This window comes from Squalius cephalus (assembly GCF_949319135.1).
Source record: "Squalius cephalus genome assembly, chromosome: 25".
Classification (NCBI taxonomy): Eukaryota; Metazoa; Chordata; class Actinopteri; order Cypriniformes; family Leuciscidae; genus Squalius; species Squalius cephalus.
The window spans coordinates 17,383,959-17,406,411 of record NC_137146.1 but is presented as its reverse complement, the minus strand read 5'-3'; the positions used below and the strand labels follow the sequence as shown (position 1 = coordinate 17,406,411).

The following is a 22,453-nucleotide window of genomic DNA, read 5'->3' as shown; positions in this document are numbered from 1 at the left end:
ATGCTGTGCCAAGTGTCATGTATCGTATTAACACAGTCTCTGCTCTGTTTCACCGTCTCTTCCTGCAGCTCCAGAATCTGAGTCATAATGTGATCTTCACTCTGGACTCTCTGTTGAAAGGCGACCTGAAAGGCGTGAAGGGGGTGAGAAATATTTTTTTCAGACCATGTCTCATTGAACGTCAGACCTGCAGAGGCTAAATACAAATGCAGATGCATAAAAACTCTTCTCATCCTCCAATTGAACTTGGATACAAACCCAGAAACATAAATAGTATCTTGAAAGAAGATGTTGTAGACGTGTAGAAGTACCTGAGCTCTGTTCTAGTAAATAGCTTCATTGCATCACAAACTAGACTAGCCCACTGCAGTTCTAATCTAGTGAACTGAATCTGAGAGTGGTGTAAGTGTAGCTATTTTTGATGTCTTGTCTCTCAGAAGATCAGACATCTGACTGCTGCACCAGTAGCCAATCAGAACCCACTAAGGGATCTGTCAGTTACCAAAAGTAACTGTAATAGTCATATCTACAATTGGTGCTTTAGATATTTATCAAAACAGTTATGTAATGAGGCTGTTGTGGTCCTAATGTGATGTTTACCTTACTGCTGGAAAGATATCATCCTTCAACGCTGATGCAGATTGATTAGTGCACTACCTAGTCTTTGACATCGACATTGTTATGAAAATGAGGCACTCTAACTACTGCACTTGGCTCATTAGTTGTTTTTTTTCTTCTAAATACTTTCCTTTTTTGTTTTCAGGACCTGAAAAAACCCTTTGACAAGGCTTGGAAGGACTACGAAACGAAGTTGTAAGTTTGTTTAACGAATGTTAGCTAAGTCAATGGTTTTCAATCCTGGTCCTGGTGACCCACCACTGTGTATTTATCTGAAACACTAGCTCTGTCTCATTTCGAAGGTTGCATCCTAGGAAGGACACATCCTCTGTAGGATGACAAATGTGAAGTGTCCTCAACCTACTTCCAACAACAGATAGGAGAAAGGAGAAAGAATTTAAGAAAGGGCAAAATGTATCAGCTTTGATGTAAATCGTAAGCTAATATTTTAGGCTATAATTATGAATCTATTTAGCTATATATAATATCTATTATTATGTTACTGTTGTGTTGCCAATTACGTGCTTTTTTTTCCCCATGTCAACCGTGAGGTAAAGTATTTGTGTTTGTGATGACAGTACCAATATTAATAACAACCATAAACCTTTTTTGGCAATAAAAATAAAATAAAATAAAAAATGCATCACTAACAATAAAGTTGTACCCATTAACATTAGTAAACACAATAGTTAACATGAAATAACAAATTACAATAGAATATTGATCAAAATTAAATGCTGTAATATATACCACATAAGGTGAGGAAACACTTGTTATCCTGTTTACTACGCAACTTAAAACACAAAGCTTTACACGACTTCAGGCACTGGTAAGTACAGTAAGGACTCTAAGGACCCTGGCTCACTACACATTGGCACACTGATTTCTAGCAACATGACAAGGTCCTCAGTGTACAACATCACTACTAGTATTTATGAACAAAAGCAGAGGTGAAATCTTTCTGACATCATTTTTTGATGCTATTTAAAATTATGATAAATACTTGGCTTGTTATATATACATGCAACGTTTCTGCTGTAAATAAATTAGAATTATTAGCTAGATTGTTCATTACTTGTATGTTTAAGCTGAAATATAATTAAATAATGGTTTGTATTTTAAATAACATCTATTGTGTGTCATTGTGTAGAGAGTTGGCTCATGTGATTTATGTTTCGAACTTCAGAGCTTCCGTTAAGGGAACATAGTGAGAGCATCGATGATCACTGGTTTTCATGGTGCATTGTGGGACTTTTTAGGGAGCGACATTTTCAGTGCACTGGAATGATTTTGTGATTGAGACAGCCCTTAAAATGCCTGACTCCCTGATCAGTGCCCTGACTACTGAACTAGGGAACTAATTGAGACGCACCCAGGATCAGGATTGAAGACCACTGAGCTATTGTGTCTTAATACACTTTTGTCCATTCAGACCGATTACTTTGTCTGTGGGCTGTTGCAATTATCAGTAATTTAACTGCATCATCAAAAAGCATGAGCGAGATAATTTTCTCCCCCGCAGATGTGAGATTGATGTGAAATAAACACAGTACTCTTATTGCCAACCAACTCAGATGAATTTGTGCTAAATATACAAATTTCTTTCAATCTTTCAGTACAAAAATCGAGAAGGAAAAACGTGAGCACGCCAAGCAGCACGGGATGATCCGAACAGAGATCACTGGTGCTGAGATCGCAGAGGAGATGGAGAAAGAACGGAGGCTCTTCCAACTACAGATGTGTGAGGTCTGTAGTGCACTCAACTTGTCCTTTTTTACCAGAAACATGCTATACATGCCATATCATATTCGGAATATAAACTTGTAACTTTGTTTACTAATATATAAATGAATATTCAGTTCATTTTGAATGGTAATAGATACAGACAGTTGTGAAAAGTCAAGCTATTCAAGAAACACAATTTTGGACACTTAACATACTGTATAATTTTGGTCTGGATCAATGTTACTAAAATGCAGCATATTAAATGGCAAGTGAGCATCTTTAATATTTCCAGAAGAGAATAGCTGGAAAATAATCTTCCTGTTTCATGTTTTTAGATTATGCTAATTACATGTAGCCTATATTGGAATATTTCAGTAGTTGTGGTGCTTTTAAATATCTTTTCCAGATTAAAGGCTTACACATTACATACATATACAAGCCATGGTCAGTGATATTTTCTACTAGTGCTCCCACAACACAAAACACTTTGTACTGATAATGTAGCCTACAGATCTGTCTATATAGCAATTTTCATCAGCATAAGACCACAGGTTTTCTTAGATATTAACATTCATAAAACCACAGATGCAGCCAATCAGAGCTCTTAAATGAATCTTTGACTGTTACAGGTTGCTGTATTAGTAGTCACATCACTAGCTGTTGTGATTTGGTTTTCCTAATATAAATCAGGAGTTTGTAATGCTTCAATTTTAGTGAAAATGGCCTGTTTATCTTACTGTTTAATGATTCCCTTTGCATTTGAGCAGATGACTCAGATTGTGATATATCAATGCAATTCATTACCATCAATGCTGTTTTTGTTCATTAGGGAGGATAGCTGTGGGTTATTTAACATGCTAATGAATTGGGTTTGTCATTCATTTAATTGTGCATTAGGTTGCTTTTCAAATGCTCCTGGACCAAATGACATGATACAATCTAATACTTTAATTCAGTTACCCATTTTACCTTATAAATAAGCACTAATGTAGAAGAGGCATTTACCTATTACTGAAAATCAATGACATAATTTATGATTGTCTTGACTTTTTCATAATTTAGCAGTCTTCTGTTTTTGGTTGTTTCCTGTTGTCCTTTCTTGGTGGTTACACATGAAAATCCAAATATGAGAGCAATGAATAATTCATAATGCAGTGAGATGACTCATTCAGATACAGGATGCATCAAAGGAAATGGCAAACTCATGACAACTTAAGTAAACACATACAGATATATACTACGTGTGTTATAATGAATATAACAAAGATAAGCACACACTCAAACTAAATTAGGAAACTGTTCATACTGTTATATGACTTACATTGTTTATGAAACAACTGTGACTCAAAGGTTGTGCACAAATAAAATCACTTACTCTAAGATGAGCGGAATGTGTGCCATTTCATCCCAAGATATATTCAGACATGCAAGAGGTCAAACAGGACGGATTAAGTTTCTGAGCATAGCCAAAAAATTGTTAGCTGGCAAGACTTTGCAATGTTCTGGAATATACCCCTCTAGGATAAACCGGGATTATGATGATGTTTAATTCATTTGTTTTGTGGGATTGGTTTGTCACTGTATGTTCGTTTCAGATTTAGAAGATAAGATTTTTGTCCCTTTTCAGTTGCTACTGAAATAAGAACAGTTATGCATAATCGTTCAATCAAATATTTACATCTAAATATGTGCCCCCAGAATGACGCTTGTAGATTTGTCATGTATTACAAATAAAATTTCAAATCACTTAAGCATTCAAAATCCTTAAATATCTGTTGGTTCTACTTTTGGGATACTGAACTGTGTTGTTATCAAATTATGTCTGTTTCTGCAGTACCTAATCAAAGTGAATGAAATAAAGACCAAAAAAGGAGTTGACCTTCTTCAGAACTTGATCAAGTATTACCACGCGCAGTGCAAGTAAGTGACATTTTTGCGTTCAGATGTGGTTTTCCTTGACAGATATTTGCAATATCAGTATACTAAATAAGAAGTCCATACATCATACATTTAGTTTGTAGAACTGTCACAATAAATGTGTATGGGACATGTGAGAAAATTGTTAACTGAAAGTGTTATTGATCCATGTAGCCTTGCAAGTGTCACTGGCCTGAAGGGCTGAAAAAAAGTGATGATCTGAAAGAAAGAACTGAAAGTGTTGCACTTTTTTCCCTCTCACTCTAAAGGTTAAGGTTATTCTGAGCTAGTGTTGTCATTGACCTATAGATGCATCAGCAGAAACCTGCAAGCTTTACCTTGCACTTAAATACTTTCATGGGTCATTATTAAGACGAAGTTAATGTTTGCGATTAAGTAACTATTTGTATTGCTGTATTTTTTTAATGCTGTTTTAACAGTTTCACTGTGTTCTATGTGGTTTCTAAGAAAACTTATCAGAAGCACTAACATCTCTATTGGAGCACCCGTTTATCAGTAAATTAAGGGAAATTACCTTTTAATAGATAATTAACTTTAAAAGTTAAGTTTTCAGATTTATTTTCTTTTAAAAGTAACCAAATGTGTCAAACAAAAAACAATGGTCCACTTAAGACATTCTACTAAGACATTCTACTAACTAAGTAACTTTGCTACTACATGCCAACTAACTCTCATTAGAGTATTAGTAGACTGTTAGGTTAGGGTTGGGTTAGGTATAAGGGTTAGTAGAAAAAGTTTACATGACATGCAAAGTTTCTGTTGGGGGAATCAAAATAAAATGTTAGCAGATATTAGTCAGACAGTTTACTAATACTTTAATGACTGGTAGTTGAGTAGTTGCAAAGTTACTTTTAGTTAGTAGAATGTCTAAAGTGGACTGTTGAGTGTTACCTTTGTTTTTTAACTTAATCGCAATTAAAACATTTTAACGAAGTTGTAGCGAAGGCATTATGCATACTTTGCTTAGTTCTCTATACTTCTTTATTACTTTAATAAAATACCCCAAGGTCACTTAAATGCAGAATCATGCTCAAATCTCATACATAAACATCAGATGGGTCTTGATAGCAGAACGTGTGGCCGCAGTGTCTGAACCACTGACTCATCCAATTTGACTCACACTCTTGGCAGTTTGTTAGTGTTGGCACTATATTAGTCACCTGCCAGTATTTAAAACTGGACATTTCCACCACAGTTACTCAAAAACGGCATGTTTTTGCTTATTTCAAAGCTTTGAATGTTTCAAATTTACTTTCAGTAACTCCATCTCTTCTTGATGTTTGCAAGTTTCTGTGTTGTATAGACTGTGGAATTGTCTATAATTTCCCCTGACTGTATTGACAGAATATGTATGGTCTTTAATGATAGCTGGTTACAATAGAAAAAGAATGTTAATTCTTTTTTTTATCAGCTTTTTCCAAGATGGCTTGAAGACAGCAGATAAGCTGAAGCAGTACATTGAGAAATTAGCAGCTGATCTTTACAACGTATGTACCTCACCTTACTTTATCCTAAAACTATTTGATTGGGTAAAAACATTTTAGCTTGGTTTGTTATGGATGGGATCTGGCAGTGGCAATACAATATCTGGGTCACATTGCAATATTTTTAAATGTGTAGTAATATAAAACTATATTGCAATCTTATACTCACTTGTTTCTCTTATAGCTGCATTACACTTCTGCGCTGTGCACAGTTATATATATTTTTCCCTAAGATTGTTGGTCAAATAAAAATAATTGTGCATTGACTCATATTTGCCATGTTTTACCTTGCTGGACTTCGTCCAAATAAAAATTGATTCTTGGCATGAGAATATTAAAACTGTATTATGAGGTCAAATAATTCAGTACTTTACAATATCATTGTTTTTCCTGCACCCCTAATGGTGTGTGGGTACGTGTGTAACAAGTTCTTTTTTGCTTTTGTGTGATTTAGATAAAACAAACACAAGATGAAGAGAAAAAGCAGCTCACTGCACTAAGGGATCTCATTAAATCCTCTCTACAGCTGGAACAAAAGGAGGTAGGTGTATGGTGTGGTGTGCCTCAGGGCTCTATCTTAGGACCAAGGCAAATTCTCAATTAATTGCCCAAATTAGTTTGTGAAAGCCAACCAAGTGACTTGTTTGGGATTACACAGTTTCAATAGTGATGATTACATTTACATATGGTTTGCCAGAGTGTAAATACTTCATATTTAGAATAATGTACACATATAGTTATAGTTAATTGTTCAGTGGCATGACACCATACAGAATGAAATATGATGGGTTGAATTTTGCAGTACATCTGTGAGTCTAATATATAACCCTCCCTAATGCTCGACCTGTACAGGGGAGAGTGTGAGAGGGAGTGCCCAGTGCTGTACCATGCTGGTAGCCAGTATGAAATAGGGCTTGCTGGTAACCAGTGTTGTGCCCCACTGGTTGCTCAGAGAAAAGGTGCTGACTCTATCATGTTTAATAAATTACATTTAAAATAAATGACAATTAATAGGTAGTTAGCTAATGAATAATTGTTGTTAACACATTGTCATGACAGCAAATTTGCATGTAATCACTGTAACTTCGTAGGAGTTTATATAAAGTCATAGGAGCAGCTAATTTGTAAGTTAGCATTACTATAGTGTATTTATACGATTCAGTAGTACCGACACATGCTTTTCACACCCTCTGCTATTTCTCTCTCACCCGCTTCCTGTGTGGATTGAAGTCTAGAAGAGTAAGTGTTCAGCATGTACAGCATGACGTGTTTGTGATGGAGATCATTGTGTGCGTGCAAATTAAATAAGTGGTTGTCAGATAAAGCTGTTGTTTTTAAAAGGTTGCAAATCTGGTGAAAAATATTTAAGATCTGTTCATATCTTTTACAAAAATACTGTGTATACAGAATCTGTTTGGATTGGTGTCTGCATGTAGCTATTTAAAGCACGTGTGTGTGTGTGTATGTGTTTGTACTCGAGCAGGACTCTCAGAGCAAGCAGGGTGGCTACAGTATGCACCAGCTGCAGGGAAACAAAGAGTTTGGCTGTGAGAAGAAAGGCTATCTAATGAAGAAGAGTGATGGGTACACACACACACACCCTCAATTATATGAGCTTTTTGATCAATATGAGCTCCTGCTGTCTGCTATAAGTAGTGTTAAGAAGTACAATTGTGTTGTAGGTTGAGGAAGGTGTGGCAGAGGAGGAAGTGCTCAGTTAAAGGAGGAATTCTCACCATCTCTCATGCCACTGTGAGTATCTCAGACACATGTGATTTACTCTGTTCACTATAAACCATGTCATCCTATAATCAGCCTATTAAACAGAGGTCTAACATTTACAGTGAAAAGACTTCATCAGCTTTCTGAACTTTTGCTGAATGTTTCCATAACAACCCAGACATCACGCTGTCCCTCTTTAACAGCCCACTGGGAAAATGAGCAACTGAGTGTTGACCACTATCTTACTTCCTCCATATCATCCTTTTCATTCATTTCATGTCAAATGTGGTGTGCCAAGGCTTTTACTGCATTCTAAACATCAATGTCTTGGACACAGTACCAGTTACTTTATCGAAATTTTGGCTACATTTCTCAGACAATAAAAGTGCATTGTCAATAGTGTAGTAATACATGAAGCACAGCTCACACAGAAGTTACTTTCAAACCAAGAAGCTTTCTTTTGTTCAACTAGCAAATTTGCATTACCAAAACTGTGTGGGGAACTTTTTCGCCCTTACGTGAAACTCCCTTTTGCAGAGATTCCTATTGAAATGAGTGGATTTTGCCAGCAAAATTTCACAGAGCAACGATAAATATGACCACAATTTAACTGAACAAGCAGCATTGTTTGCATCTCTTTCTCAGTCTAAGGTCATGCTCTCACTCTCCGTATCATATGTCATCAATTTTCTTCTTTTCCCACATGTTTTATTCACTCATGATGCCCTGTGTCTCACATTTCATTATCAAATCAAAACAAGACATATGCATAACAGTCTGTCTGCACTGGACTCTGTCAGTGTAATGTAACACATATGCGTTGCATTTTTTCAACACTTTTGTTCAGTCAATAGCCAATATGCACAACTCTGCGATTGAGCCTGTATTAGGTTTCCTATAGTTTAATGACAAACCTTGCAAGTTACGTCCAAGGGTTTTGTAAAGATTTGTGTCCCTTTTTTTATCTTTTTTTTTATTTTTTTATCTATGCACTTAGTGTCGTGTGTCGTGTGTAAGCGGCCCCTAAGTTAATAACTAATGATCATTGTGACAGAAGTGAATCAATCAAAACTAACTTTAGCTGGACAATAACTTTATTCTAGAGCTGCTGTAAAGCCAAAACAATCTCTGTTACTTTAATTTCCTATTATCTCTGTAAAGCTGCTTTGAAACAATCTATATTGCTAAAAGCGCTATATAAATGAAGGTGACTTGACTTGACTTGACTTAGTATATGTGGTACGAGACACTGCAAAACATGAGACTGCCTAAGATATCCATCTAGCACATGTGTACATAGACCAGTAATGTAAATAAATAAATAAAATAGTGCAGATGGTGTGCAGAAACACTTTCTGTTCTGAATGTACCCCGGACAGACTGACAAATTTGATTGTAAAACTTCTTTGGGCTACAGACCCCAAGTAAGCTTGTGAGTTAAAACCTTTTTGATGCTGTTTGGAAGTTATAGCAGGAATATAAAGTAGTCAAACATGTATTTCTCCTATTGTCACTTTTTGTTTCAGTCAAACAGGCAGCCGGTCAAACTCAACCTGCTCACATGTCAGGTCAAGCCCAGCAGTGAGGACAGGAAGTGCTTCGATCTCATTTCCCGTGAGTCAAGAAGAGATTCTTGTGGGAAACCACATGAGTGATTTGGTAGCTTACGATAATGTGTTTGTTTACTTTACCATACCGAATCTTGGAAGAAAATCGTCAAACTCATTTTTAAAATAGTTGTGTAATTGTACCATTATTGTGAATTATGACTCGAAGTCTGTCTTCTGGTGTTTAATTAGTGGAAGTCACTTCATGTGGAATCGGCTCATAATTTACTTGTCATATGTTTCAGATAACCGCACGTATCACTTCCAGGCTGAAGATGAGCAGGAATTTCTGATGTAAGATTTTTTTTTTTTTTTGTGGGATTTTGTTGTGAATGCAGTGATGTCTAAGAAATGGTTTATATGCCGATTATGGTATTTCCTCCTCTGCAATTTAACAGTTATAGCAATCTGCCAGGAACTGCCATACTTTTATGGCAAATTAGTTAATAACAAGTAATTGTAGCAAGTTTATTAAGATTTTAACTCTCACCTACATATTTTACTTGATGGGTATTGTGCGGCGAGAAGTCTGTGCAGTGGCGTTTACTTGTCTGAAGTTGCCACTTACTCATTGGGGTCACTGACACCACAAAGACATTTCCCAGACTCCTTTAGATGCAAACATTCTCACAAAAAGCAAAGCATGCACCATCTCATAACATCTCTGAGTATTTTTAACTGCTGGCTTTGCTTCGTACCCCATAACTCCCTGGTGTCTGTCAAAAAAACTCCCTCACGGAGCCATTTACCAACCATTATATAGGACTCTTAAAAGGCATTGATCAAAATGAGGCCCTATAACCCCTTTATATGTCAGCTCTGCAGTCATTTCACCTCAGCTTTGACTGGAATCTTTTTTAACCCTTATATTATGTTTGATATCTGGGTACAACTTTTATGGAGCCGGTCAAATTGACCCACATTTGATTCAATACAGTTTCCCAAAATCACACTATGAAAAACAACAAAGAATCACATGCAAACATACTTTTCACACATTTCAAAAAATAAATATCAGAACTTATGATTTGACGTAAGTCAAATGAATAACAAACAATTTTAACCACTATTTTTAAAACTGTCACCTGACTAATAGTATTACTTCTATCATTACTGAAAATTTGTGGGAAAAGCAATTTTTTTACCTTCACAGTGTAATAAGAAACCAACATAAATTTAATTCCATGCTTTATGTCGGAGCTCTTCAACTTGTAATTTACAATTTGTAAGTAATTCTGCACACCGTAAATAGCTTATTCAAGTGTTGTTTGGTTAAGGTTAGAGCTAAACTCAGCAAGACACTGGCCCTTCAGGACTGGAGTTGAAGAGCCCTGACATACAGCATGGAATTACATTTATGTTGGTAAATTTAAGTTTTTCAGTACTAAAAAGTGTGGAAAAGCTCATTTTTGCTATCACGGCTTAGTAAAAAACAAAAAAACACCATACCAACATAAAACCAGGAACTGTTTTTATTTTGGGTCTGTACAGTTGCCTTGGCACATAAAAATGTACCCGCAATCATCAAAATTATAATAGAAATTATGTGTACACTTTAAAACACATCAGTGTATCCTCACTTTGCATGCATGTTCTTGACACTTAATGAGAAAAAGGTACAATATGTCAAGAAAAAAATAGTTTATATTGTATTTCAGACAACTCAAAAATCTAAATAGGTCAAATTGACTTGCAACATAATACAAAAGTTAAAAGCCAAAAGCCGGTCTTTTCATTTGGCTAACAAGGGGTCATGGCATGCTTTTGTGCACTGTAATATCGCCCCATCTTTTGTAAAACAGCTTATTTAGGAATGAATGGCAAGCGGACAAACATAGGAATGGAAAGGAAAGGGTCTGAAAGAAGGGCTTAAATGTTGGTTTAGGATTTAGCTGTTGTTTTCGGAGGCGAAACGCTGTCTGGTTTGCACACTGGTATTTCAGCATCATGTGGCAGAGCATTTTAAGACCCTGCTTGTCAAGTTAGAAATAGTCCATCTTTTTGTTATGCAGCAAATCAGTGTCAGTTTTGAAACAATGGGCCAATCAGAGATGGAGAGGGTGGCACAAGCAACTTTGAGGGTTTACAGTAGCAACTATGTACAATCACCATGCAATCAAATTGGATAGAATTTACTTACCTAATACGTTTCTGGTTGCATTGTTATTCAAAGAAAAATGTTTTTGTGCTCCTCAGTTTATTTGGTTGTCGTAAAACTAAACAAACAAAATAGAAATTTTCTTCTGGTATTTTGTTAATGTGTTTCTGCCTCTACAGATGGATCTCAGTGTTAACTAACAGTAAGGAGGAGGCGTTAAACATGGCCTTCAGAGGAGAGCAGGGTGGAGGAGATGATGGGCTGGAAGATCTCACTAAAGCCATAATAGACGATGTGCTACGCATGCCCGGAAATGAAGTGTGCTGTGATTGTGGAGCTACAGGTACAGATGTTCATCCATCCATCCATCCATCCATCCATCCATCCATCCATCCATCCATCCATCCATCCATCCATCCATCCATCCATCCATCCATCCATCCATCCATCCATCCATCCATCCATCCATCCATCCATCCATCCATCCATCCATCCATCCATCCATCCATCCATCCATCCATCCATCCATCCTCTGTCCGTCCATTTGTCTGTCTGTCTGTTTGTCTGGGTTTCTCTGCCTCCTTTCACTTTCTCCTCTCAGTCACTTCTCCACTTGTGTTCTGCCAGCAATCTGTCTCTATTTTTTTTAAATCCCTACTTCTGTTTCTATTACTCCATTACCAGTGAAATGAGTCTGTCTCTCTCATGATGAAGCAGCAGCAGTGTGAGGATCAGGCAGTCAGAATAGACGAACGCTGTTACATCACGCCCTTATGTAATTGGCTCATGCAAGCTGTGCTGAAAGTTCTGAATCCCTGCTGCTCCAGGGATTGTTTGATCAGCCCTTTTCTCGTTCTTTGTTTTCTCTCTCTACAAGAGGATGTAAAGAGGCCCAGTAAAGGGTCATGAGGCTTTTATACTTGTTTTAAGTTGTAATAGATAAATCAATGAAGAATCCATAAATCTGAGAAATATGTGCTTATAAATATAAATGTGTTTTAATACATTTTCAGGGTTATTAATGAAAATATATTTGATGCTATCCTTTTAGATGACCATCGCTACTAAATAGTGCCAGTATAAAGGGCTGTTCATACCAAGGTAGATAATTATAATGCTAACTATAACTAACGAAAACTAAAAAACAAAAAACAGAGGAGAGTGTGTAAGAGCAGAGTGTGAAAGTTGAAGCAGAGCAATAGCATAGCCGTACATAAAATATTGCAATCCAAACAACATAATAGGAGGCATATAAGAGTTCAAAAGAGGACAGATTGTTGTGCGCGTCTCGCTGGCTCATCTGTGACTGAATAATCACTGAAGCTGTCAATTGCTTCAGTTAAATACGAGCTACACAAAACTGCACTCTTGCAAAAAAGCCTGTTATAATCATTGAAGCTGTCTATCTACGCTGTGCAATGAATCTTTTATTGACAATGTGTTTATACTTTGAGCGGATTTTGCCCAACTAAAATACATCTGATTTGCCATTGCGTTCACGCGCTCAACAGATATGTCTGTGATTGGCTACCAAGCTCAACACTGCAAAAACACGTTGTAAATAGAAACCTTTAATGCTCTTCACAAAGCACTTACACAAACACTCACAGGAGCGTTTTAAAGCAGCCGGCTATCAGAGAGAATCGGGACTGCAGAAAGGCAGGAATTGTCACATTAAACAATCAAATCTTTGGCAGGACAAAGATTAATTTTTACGGCCGCCAAAAATAATTTCAATGCAGGAAAAACCCAGCAAACTTTTTAAAAGGTCAGGACTCATATTCCCAGGGCCCTATCAACTGTATAAACTTCTAACCTAAGGAAATATGACCTTTTGTGATTCCTTTACTCAAACATTTGTTTAGTTTCCTTAAATCTAGGCCTATTATATTGATAACCATGTCATAATTGATAATTATGTGCTAAATAAACACAGGAAACATAGGATATTAGAGCGTTGCTGTGTTCCTATGGTGGTTTTTAGCATGTTTTAACAAATGTGTTCTGGGTGGTTGTTAAATTATCTTCCTGTTCCGTTTCTTAGGTTTTCTGGGTGGTTATCACATTGCTATATTGCTATACAGTAACCAAGGTGTTGCCAAGGTTGTTAGCAGGTCTATTTATTGCTCAGTTGTTTAGGTGTTATGGGTGGTTATTTTATGCACTTGAGTATAAAATTAGTCAGATCATTTCATGTGTCATTCATATAAACAATGTGGGATGAGTTGCACGTAAAAAAAAAAAAAAAAAAAAAAAAACACCCTACCACTCAAGTATAAGCAATAATAATAGTGATACCTGTGGGGAATTTTGACTGATGACTCAAATTAATCAATGTTTAAACTCCTTGAAATGAATCATTCTAGCAAACTGATTCAATGATTCAAACACTTAAATGCAGGACAGGAGTCTATCTGTGACGCCATGACTGTAATAGTCTTATATATCTGTGTTGAGCCCCTCAGCTGAGAGTTAACCAGTCTAATCTGTGTCAAGTAACATGACTTCTAACACAGTGATTCATCTGTTTGAGCACAGGTTTGATTAATGAATCACTTCTAAAACATGAATGAATGCATTTGATGCTGCCTGATTGTGAGTGTTTCAGAGAAGAAATGAATGAGAGAAATAAAGAATGAGTACATCTGGGATTTACTGAGCATGCAGAGAGTGCTGCTGAGGAAAACCTGTATCTATTTTTAGCTGATGTGTCAGTCCTCTTATCTTTGTTGCCCTGTCACTGGTTCTACACTGGAGACATCACTGGCGCTCATGCAGCCACATATACACCTGTCGTCAACACTGACACGCGAATAAATCATTTCTCATATGCTGATAACATGCCACTCTGAGTTAAACTCCTACAATATTTAGAACTCCATGTTCTAGAACAGTGTTTCTCAGCTCTAGTCCTCGGGACCACCTCCCAGAATTCTTTAAATGTCTCCCTATTCAGCACATTAAGAAGCTGATGAGCTGAATCAGCTGTTTAAATTAGTGACTCATTTAAAACATTCTAGTAGGGTGCCAGGGTTTCCAGGTCTGTTCTAGAACATTAAATCATGAGTCCAACGAGGACCCCTTGTGGTAAAGAATAAAAAACTAATAATAATTTTGCACAAAAAAAAAAAAAAAAGTTGGTTGCTTTTGCATGCCTCCTAATTTCCCATGTTCTTTTTTTTATGTTCTCAGATCCCAAATGGTTGTCGACTAACCTCGGAATCCTGACGTGCATCGAATGTTCAGGCATTCACCGGGAGATGGGCGTTCACATCTCACGCATCCAGTCTATGGAGCTAGACAAACTGGGAACCTCTGAACTCTTGGTGTGTTTGTTGGTGGAAACATTTTCTTTTAAACACAGTATAGATCAAACAGGGGATCCCAAGGGAGGTACTGCAGAGGGTCTGACAATTATTGTTTAAGTGTTTTTGTGACAAAGTTCAAATATACATAAAAATAATAATACTTAAACCGAAGTTAAAGAAGCTAAAGTTCAGCTAAATGTTTCAATGTCCCTCCTACATTAAAATGTATCAAGTAAAATTTAAATTGTATGTGCAAAATATATTTCTCTACCAGGTTATCATTAACTGAAACATTCAAAAACATTTGTAAAGTGAAATATATATGAAATAAAATATAAATATTAAACGGAAAATATTTGTCTGAAAATTTCTACCTGGATATAAATGAAAAATATCAATAAAACTATCATAGTTTATAAATAATACTAAAATAACACAACTGTATAAATCAATAATTATTATTTAAAAGTTTTTCTATTTATTTATTTATTTGCTATGTAAGCAGCATCATAACCAGGGGTAAATGCAAGCCTGTTAATGTAAAAGCCTTTTCATATAAAAGATTTGGAGTCAGTGCAGTGGACCCATGACAATGTACTTATTCCATATTGAATAGTTAAGTGAATCATATGTTTATGAATTAGATATGTTGTAGTTTATTCATCTTTCATTTTGTTTTCTTCTTTTTTTTTTTGCTTTCAGCTGGCCAAGAATGTGGGGAACAGTAGTTTTAATGAAATAATGGAGGGAAGTCTTCCGTGCCCCTCTCCTAAACCCACTCCTGCTAGTGACATGTAAGTATGCCTGGCAAACGTGCTGAACTGATGGAAAATGCATGGAAAAACGTGAGGAAATGCATGGAAAAAATGTTATTTTAAAATTAAATTGAATTGTTATAATATATTTGATGCAAATTCAATTAAAATAAATTTCAACTATTTGTTTCATGTGGTTGCAGTTTCTCAAACATTTTTGAATGTTTTGGATATTAATGTTAAATACTGTTTTCATTTCTCCCTCTCTTATGTCGAGCTTAGGACTGTTCGTAAGGAGTTCATCAATGCTAAGTATGTAGATCATAAGTTTGCAAGAAAAACCTGCAGCTCAGCAGCAGCCAAGATGAGTGAGTTGTTTGAAGCTGTCAGGTCACATGACCTGCTAGGTCTGATCCAGGTGTATGCTGAGGGGGTGGAACTTATGGAACCACTAGCTGAAGGAGGACAGGTGAGTGACAGCATTTGAGATCAAATCTATCATTAACACATAGGCACTTTTTCCATTTACTGGCTGAAAAAATCAATTAAGTGGCCTCTGAAAGGATTTATTAAAGCTTGAATATGAAACATACCAAGGATTCTGGGAGGAGATAGTAGGTCCACAGGAATAGAGTGTGACCCGAACTATGACTTGGCATGATGGATGACCCATTCACATCAGAGCCTTTGATGAAGTCTGGTGGATATCAGAAAGCAGACACTCTGGACGTGACTCGAATCCTCTGCCTTGATCTTCTCCCAGTTTTCGGCACTGAGAGACCATTGGTTCCTTCAGATGATTACTGATAGTGCTGCTGCCTGACTCTGAGTTGAACAGCTGCTCCTGAGTGGTTGCAGTCGCAAAAACATCCTCAATCTAAAATCATCTCAGTTTCACTTTTTATTATGTAGCTTCTGGCTAGGGCATCAGCTGATTTTTGATTTATCTTTTGATGAATCATCAAACATGAAGCAGTGTCCATCCATATCCATGTCAGAGACACTATCAGCCATATATTTTTAGTGGATCATCGTCATCAATACATGTGGTACGATCTGTTGCAGTCTAAATAGTCTGAATATAAACACTTATAGGTGTACCGTAGTGATTCAGGATAAGACAAAACACTGTTTGGAAAATGGATTCATGATGTACTCGCTTAAAAAAAAAAAAAAAAAAAAAAAATATATATATATATATATATATATATATATATATATATATATATATATATATATATATAAATAAATGTATATATATATATATATATATATATATATATATATATATATATATATTATTTTTTTTTATATATATATATATATATATATATATATATATATATATATATATATATATATATATATATAGTACATTTTGAACAAAACAAAAAGTTACAGACTGCAGCTTTAATACAAAATACAGTAAAACAGTAATATTGTAAGATATTATTACAATTTAAAATACATTTTTTCTATTGAATATTTATTAAATTAAATTTATTCCTGTGATAAAGCAGAATTTTCAGCAGCCATTTCTCCAGTCTTTAGTGTCACATGATCCTTCAGAAATTATTTTAATATCCTGATTTGGTGCTCAACAAACATTTCTTTATTATTATCGATGTTGAAAACAGTTTTGCTGCTTTATATTTTTTTGTGGAAACCATTATACATTTTTTGTGATACATTCTTTGATGAATAGAAAGTTTAAAAGAATTTGAAATATAAATATTTTTTAACATTATAACGGTTTTACTGTCACTTTTGACCAGTTTAATGCATCTTTGTTGAATTAAAGTATTAATTATCAGCTACCAATTTTTGTCTTTAATATAACATGCACAGACAAATTGTGCTATATACATGCTATATACATACAATTTAAATGAAATTTAAAAGTTGATTAAAAATGGATCATACATTTTTTTTAAATGTATATTAAATGAGCAGTTTTAAATAATACATTGATAGATTTCTTTATTTAAATTTTTTACTGGTTATGCTAAAAATCCCTCATATTTTACACCATAAGACGAGACAATTATTAAGAAAGTAAAACGGGTTAACACATGCTGAATGAGTATTTGTGTGTGTGTGTTCTTGTATGTTATAGGAAGGAGGAGAGACTGCACTGCACTACGCCGTGAGGACAGCTGACCACACCTCTCTGCACCTGGTCGACTTCCTCGTCCAAAACAGGTATTAAATACCTGCTTATTACCACAAAATAACTGGGAGGATACACTGCTGGCCATGTTTGGATTATCAGTTTTCTATATTTTGCAGTGAATGATCTTCAGCATTCGTTTTCTCCTTACCTTGTGTCCTCAGCTGTCAGGCAGTCACCTCTTGTTTTGTTCCATCACTGTTATCATGCAGAGCTTGATGGTTAACCAGGATGAGTTTTAATGTGTTTTTCTCTTAGGGTGACAGGTGTTCATGTACAAGCTCTAGAACTTTTGAAGGGATTATTATGCAGATAATAGAGTAATTTAAGTTCAGCTTTGGCTCAATTTGCTCTCTGCTGTGTGGATTAAAGTTGCATAACAACATTGGAAGATCACGTCATGCCTGAGCCAGAACTATACTTGGCTCACATCCTAGTAAATAATCATAATTCAGTTTCCCTGAGAACTGGAACACTGAAACGATTCCAGGTTTGCACTGAAGGTTGGTTTAAGAGAAATATGACAGCAGAAGGGAAATAAATCCAACTCAGACAACTGGGACTGTATTATTTCTTTGAACGCATTGGCTCACTCTGCTCCAACCCCACTTCAGGTTTTCCTTTCCCCACTCCTCACTCACACCCTAATCACATTTGAAAGATACCCCGTCCGAGTTAGTTCCAAATTAGCTCAATTTTCAGGGGGTTATTTTAAAATGAAGTGAAATCATGCTTGTGCGATTTCTGCATAGTTGTAAGGGTGATTAGTTTGATGATACAATATTAAAGGCATAGTTCACCCAAAAATAAAATAAAATTTGTGGGTCCTGATAATGCCAAATTTCTTATGTTACCAGTAAAAAGTGGCCTACATTATTTTAAATATATCTAGTCAGTTACAGAGTGCAAGCATATTCGTCAAAAATAATTCTGTATTTTCAGCTTCAGAATCATCAATATTTATCTTCTGGTGTCACTACTGTCCTGTGCTTTGGTTTATCAGCGCCAAGTCCAAGCTTATTCGTTTACACCCGCAATGTAACATCAAATTTAGCCTTTTAATCAACAGTATAAAAAATTGTTAACCTTTTACCATATGTCTTGGAGTATCGCAATGATATCGTATTGTGAGTTCAGTATCGTGATATGTATCGAATCGTGACACCCCTAGTTTATTTGAATGAAGTAGCCTATTGGGATATACTGGTGTAGATGTGTAGCCTCTCTCTGTTTCTTACTTTCTCTGTAGTCTCACTAGGTAAACAGAACTAGGTCATTGACTTGCTCTCTCCCCATGTGTGCAGTTTAGTCACTGCTGACCCAAATTCATGTAGATTATGAAGGTATGAAGCAGCTCATTAAGGTGAAAATGTTGTTCATGTCACAGCCTCAAGGAAAGATTTGAATTTGAAAATCTGTGCTCAGAGGATTTTGTTAACATGTTCACCACCAAAATTGTTGCAGATTGGTTTAATACATGTTTATTTTGCTTTATGTTGGAAGTTTTCAGTTCTAACATGTACAGTGTGTTTTTTATAGTACAATACACTCTTATATGTCATAAGATCAAGGAAAATTTGATTCCTCATGTCTCTGTCCAGTGGGAATCTGGATAAACAGACGGAGAGAGGAAACACGGCCCTGCACTACTGCTGCATGTATGAGAAACATGAATGCCTCAAACTACTGCTGAGAGGCAAACCAGCTACTGATATCAGTGAGTTACACATGCTGTTTTTATTTTGTTCATGTTTTATTATACTTATATACTTATGCTTAGGCAAATAGTTCAAAAAACACTGTTAAATGTAATCTTTAGCAAATCTCAAAAGGAGTATCCATTTTTCATACTGTATATTATAGTGATGTGATGCCTGAATTTACTTGTAGCATTTCAAATGATTGATTTTAGTGTTTTATTTTTGGTTTATTTATTATAGAACTTTAATATCTTTGCATCACTACTTGCATATATATATTTGCATATTTATATATAGACACCAAATACATACAAGCTTGAGTAAAAGTACAGTAAAGGAGAATTATGTAGATGGGGCAACACACAACAGAATACAATCAGACACAACGAAATGTAATACAACTTAAGAATGGTAACATTCAGAAAATAAGTGAGTTTTGAGCATAGTTTTAAATTCAGAAATAGTATTAACACAACAGAGTGATAGGGGGAGAGAGTTCCATAGTTTGGGTGCAACAACACTGAATGATCTGCCCCCCATTGAAGCTAGGTGATGCCGAGGGACAACAAGAAGGCTAGAGTCAGAGGATTGTAGAGAGCGAGTCGGGGTGTAGGGGTGGAGCAGGTTACAAAGATAGGGGGGATCCAAGCTGTGCAGAGATTTAAAAGTGAGCAGGAGGATTTTGAATTTAATACGATAAGCCACTGGAAGCCAGTGAAGATCGTACACAATTGGGGTGATATGGGCAGAACGCTTGGTGTGGGTAAGTATTCTAGCAGCAGAGTTTTGAATGTATTGCAATCTGGAAATGGAGCTAGCAGATAGACCAATGAAAAGGGCATTACAGTAATCAAGACGTGATGTGACAAATGCATGGATGACATTTTCAGCATCTTTGATACTGATGAAGGGACGGAGCTGGGCGATGCGACTTAGATGAAAGAATGCTGATTTGGTGATAGAATTAATATGAGCCTGGAAAAAGAGAGAGGAGTCAAAGATTACACCAAGATTTTTAACAGTACTAGATGGTTTGATGTGAGAGCCAGCAATCTCACAGGTGAAATTGGTAGGAATTTTGCTAGTGAGTGACGGAGGTCCAGTAAAAATAATCTCAGTTTTGTCCATGTTAAGTTTTAGAAAATTTGAATGAAACCAATCTTTTATTTCATGCACACAAGCAGAGATTTTGTCAGCTGTGACAGATAGAGCAGATGTACAGATGGTATATAATTGGATGTCATCAGCGTAAACATTATAATTAAAACCATGATGGCGGAAGATCTTACCAAGAGGTATTACGTAAATTATGAATAATAATGGCCCGAGAACGGATCCCTGTGGCACACCTTGCTTCAGGGGCACAGTAGGTGAGCGGAAATCTTGTACTGAAATGTAGAATTGTCTGTCAGAGAGATAGGAAGAGAGCAGCACCAGAAATACCCACATTCGATATGTATATGGTCCGGTTAAAAATGTGACTTATGTTTCAGCCAATCAGAATGGAGAAACCGCTCTGGATGTGGCCAGACGGATGAAGATCATCCAGTGTGAGGAAGCGGTGAGTAACTTCTGGGTCAGAAGATACAATCTTTCCTATGAAAACTGTTAATGGATGTTCTTCAAGATCAATAGGGGGTATTAGAGATGTGCTGAAGGCCCAAGGTGTAAAGATGTGGTTGTTTTTGTAGATCTAACTGTTTGTGTGTTTGTGTGCTTCAGCTGGTACAAGCCGCTGCGGGAAAATTTAATACTAAAGTCCATGTGGAATATGATTGGAATCTCAGGCTGGAAGAGCTTGACGAGAGTGACGATGATCTGGATGACAAAGTAGCGCATTACCCTTTGAACCTATCTTAAAATATTCAAACTTCTCTGACTCAGAGACTAAAAGATTTTCTCACTGTCTTTCATTCCCAGCCCAGTCCCATTAAGAAAGATCGTTCTCCCCGTCCGCAGAGTTTCTGTCACTCATACAGTCTCTCTCCTCATGACAAGCTCTCTCTGCCTGGTTTCATTGGCCAGCGTGATAAACAGCGCCTCTCATACACTGCACTCACGAATCAGATGTACAGCGTTTCCACTGACTGCCCATCCTCTCCCGTCGCAGATGCTCCACCTCTGCCACCCAGGAATGCAGGCAAAGGTAACCCAGAAACACAACAGCCAATCAGATGCCACAGAACCTAAAACTTGTTCTAACCAATCACATGTTCTTGTGAATTCCATAATTGTGTTAATTTCAATAATTATATTTTTAATTTTATATGTATAAATGTATTAATCAAACTCCCAGCTTCTGTCATTTTAGTTCAGTTTGTAGTCCTAAAACTTGGATGTGTTCCTTATGGAGTTTCAAATGGGTTTTTGATTAAAGAGTAAGGACTATAGTCAGCACCTTTGAAGAGACTTTTACGTTTTGTTTTACAACATAAATTACTTTGAATCATACCTTAAATATGAATGTTGCAAGCAAGTTGTTAAACAAGAAATGCAACAATTCTAAAAAACATCCTTTTGGTAGTTGTAGTCCTTATATAGCAACTGGCAGTGTTATTTTTAGTATTATTATATACTGTGTTGTTATTTTTGGAATTCCATACATGGGCCATTCTACAGAATTGGTTGAAAGTCATACAAAATTGGTTCATACAAAATTTTGTATGTATGCAAATTGTATAATATCTAAGGTACACATTTCTAGTAATTGTGCAGTTAATTCTCATTGTATTTTCAGAAAGATTTGGAATAATTTTCCTCTCCCCAAATTTGTCACTATCGAAACACAATAACATATAATTGAATAAGAAGGGTTATATTGACTGATTAATCTACCTTGTAAATATATTTTTTGCTATTTTATTCAAAAGTATTCACAGGTAAATCAATAACAATTACGATTTTAACAATATTTCAAGTATAATTCATGAGATTTGTTGTATTTTGAATCCAGTCTTTTTTTGTAAAAGGTATAAAGTTTATCATACTAATTTCAAAGTTAAGGATTCATTAATTTGAATATACATTGAACCAAACACTATTATAACATCTTAGTTGATAATTCAGTATACTTTATTTTTGATAAAACATCCCATGTTTCGATCATGACTGCACATTTTCGGTAGTGACAGTAATGTTTTGGTAGTGACCACAACACATTACAGAATTTTAACTTGCATACTAAAACATACTAAAATACTAGTGATTTGCATAACTGTACTAAAATTTTGTTTATTTCCCCCAAATAAACGATTATGTGTTCCTTTTGTCACTACCAAAACAATGATGTCACAACTGAAACTTCACTGATGCTAATCTTAACAGTTGT

At 35.9% G+C, this 22,453-nt stretch overlaps 1 protein-coding gene across 9 annotated transcripts in view; it reads left to right on the top strand.

The window, feature by feature from the left end:
* Positions 1-22,453, top strand: part of asap1b (ArfGAP with SH3 domain, ankyrin repeat and PH domain 1b) — a 109,951-nt gene that overhangs the window by 68,538 nt on the left and 18,960 nt on the right. For 3 of the 9 annotated variants that reach the window (XM_079863141.1, XM_079863143.1, XM_079863147.1), the window contains 19 exons: positions 69-143; positions 764-813; positions 2,235-2,364; positions 4,178-4,263; positions 5,693-5,768; positions 6,220-6,306; positions 7,249-7,349; positions 7,448-7,517; positions 9,014-9,101; positions 9,340-9,388; positions 11,372-11,535; positions 14,385-14,518; positions 15,203-15,294; positions 15,538-15,724; positions 17,372-17,457; positions 19,027-19,142; positions 20,619-20,686; positions 20,848-20,955; positions 21,046-21,271. In XM_079863141.1, coding sequence (XP_079719267.1) covers positions 69-143; positions 764-813; positions 2,235-2,364; positions 4,178-4,263; positions 5,693-5,768; positions 6,220-6,306; positions 7,249-7,349; positions 7,448-7,517; positions 9,014-9,101; positions 9,340-9,388; positions 11,372-11,535; positions 14,385-14,518; positions 15,203-15,294; positions 15,538-15,724; positions 17,372-17,457; positions 19,027-19,142; positions 20,619-20,686; positions 20,848-20,955; positions 21,046-21,271 — 1,993 coding nt within the window. Of the gene's footprint in view, positions 1-68; positions 144-763; positions 814-2,234; positions 2,365-4,177; positions 4,264-5,692; positions 5,769-6,219; positions 6,313-7,245; positions 7,350-7,447; positions 7,518-9,013; positions 9,102-9,339; positions 9,389-11,371; positions 11,536-14,384; positions 14,519-15,202; positions 15,295-15,537; positions 15,725-17,371; positions 17,458-19,026; positions 19,143-20,618; positions 20,687-20,847; positions 20,956-21,045; positions 21,272-22,453 lie in introns of all 9 variants that reach the window. The other 6 variants (XM_079863146.1, XM_079863140.1, XM_079863144.1 and 3 more) reach the window with 2 other exon arrangements.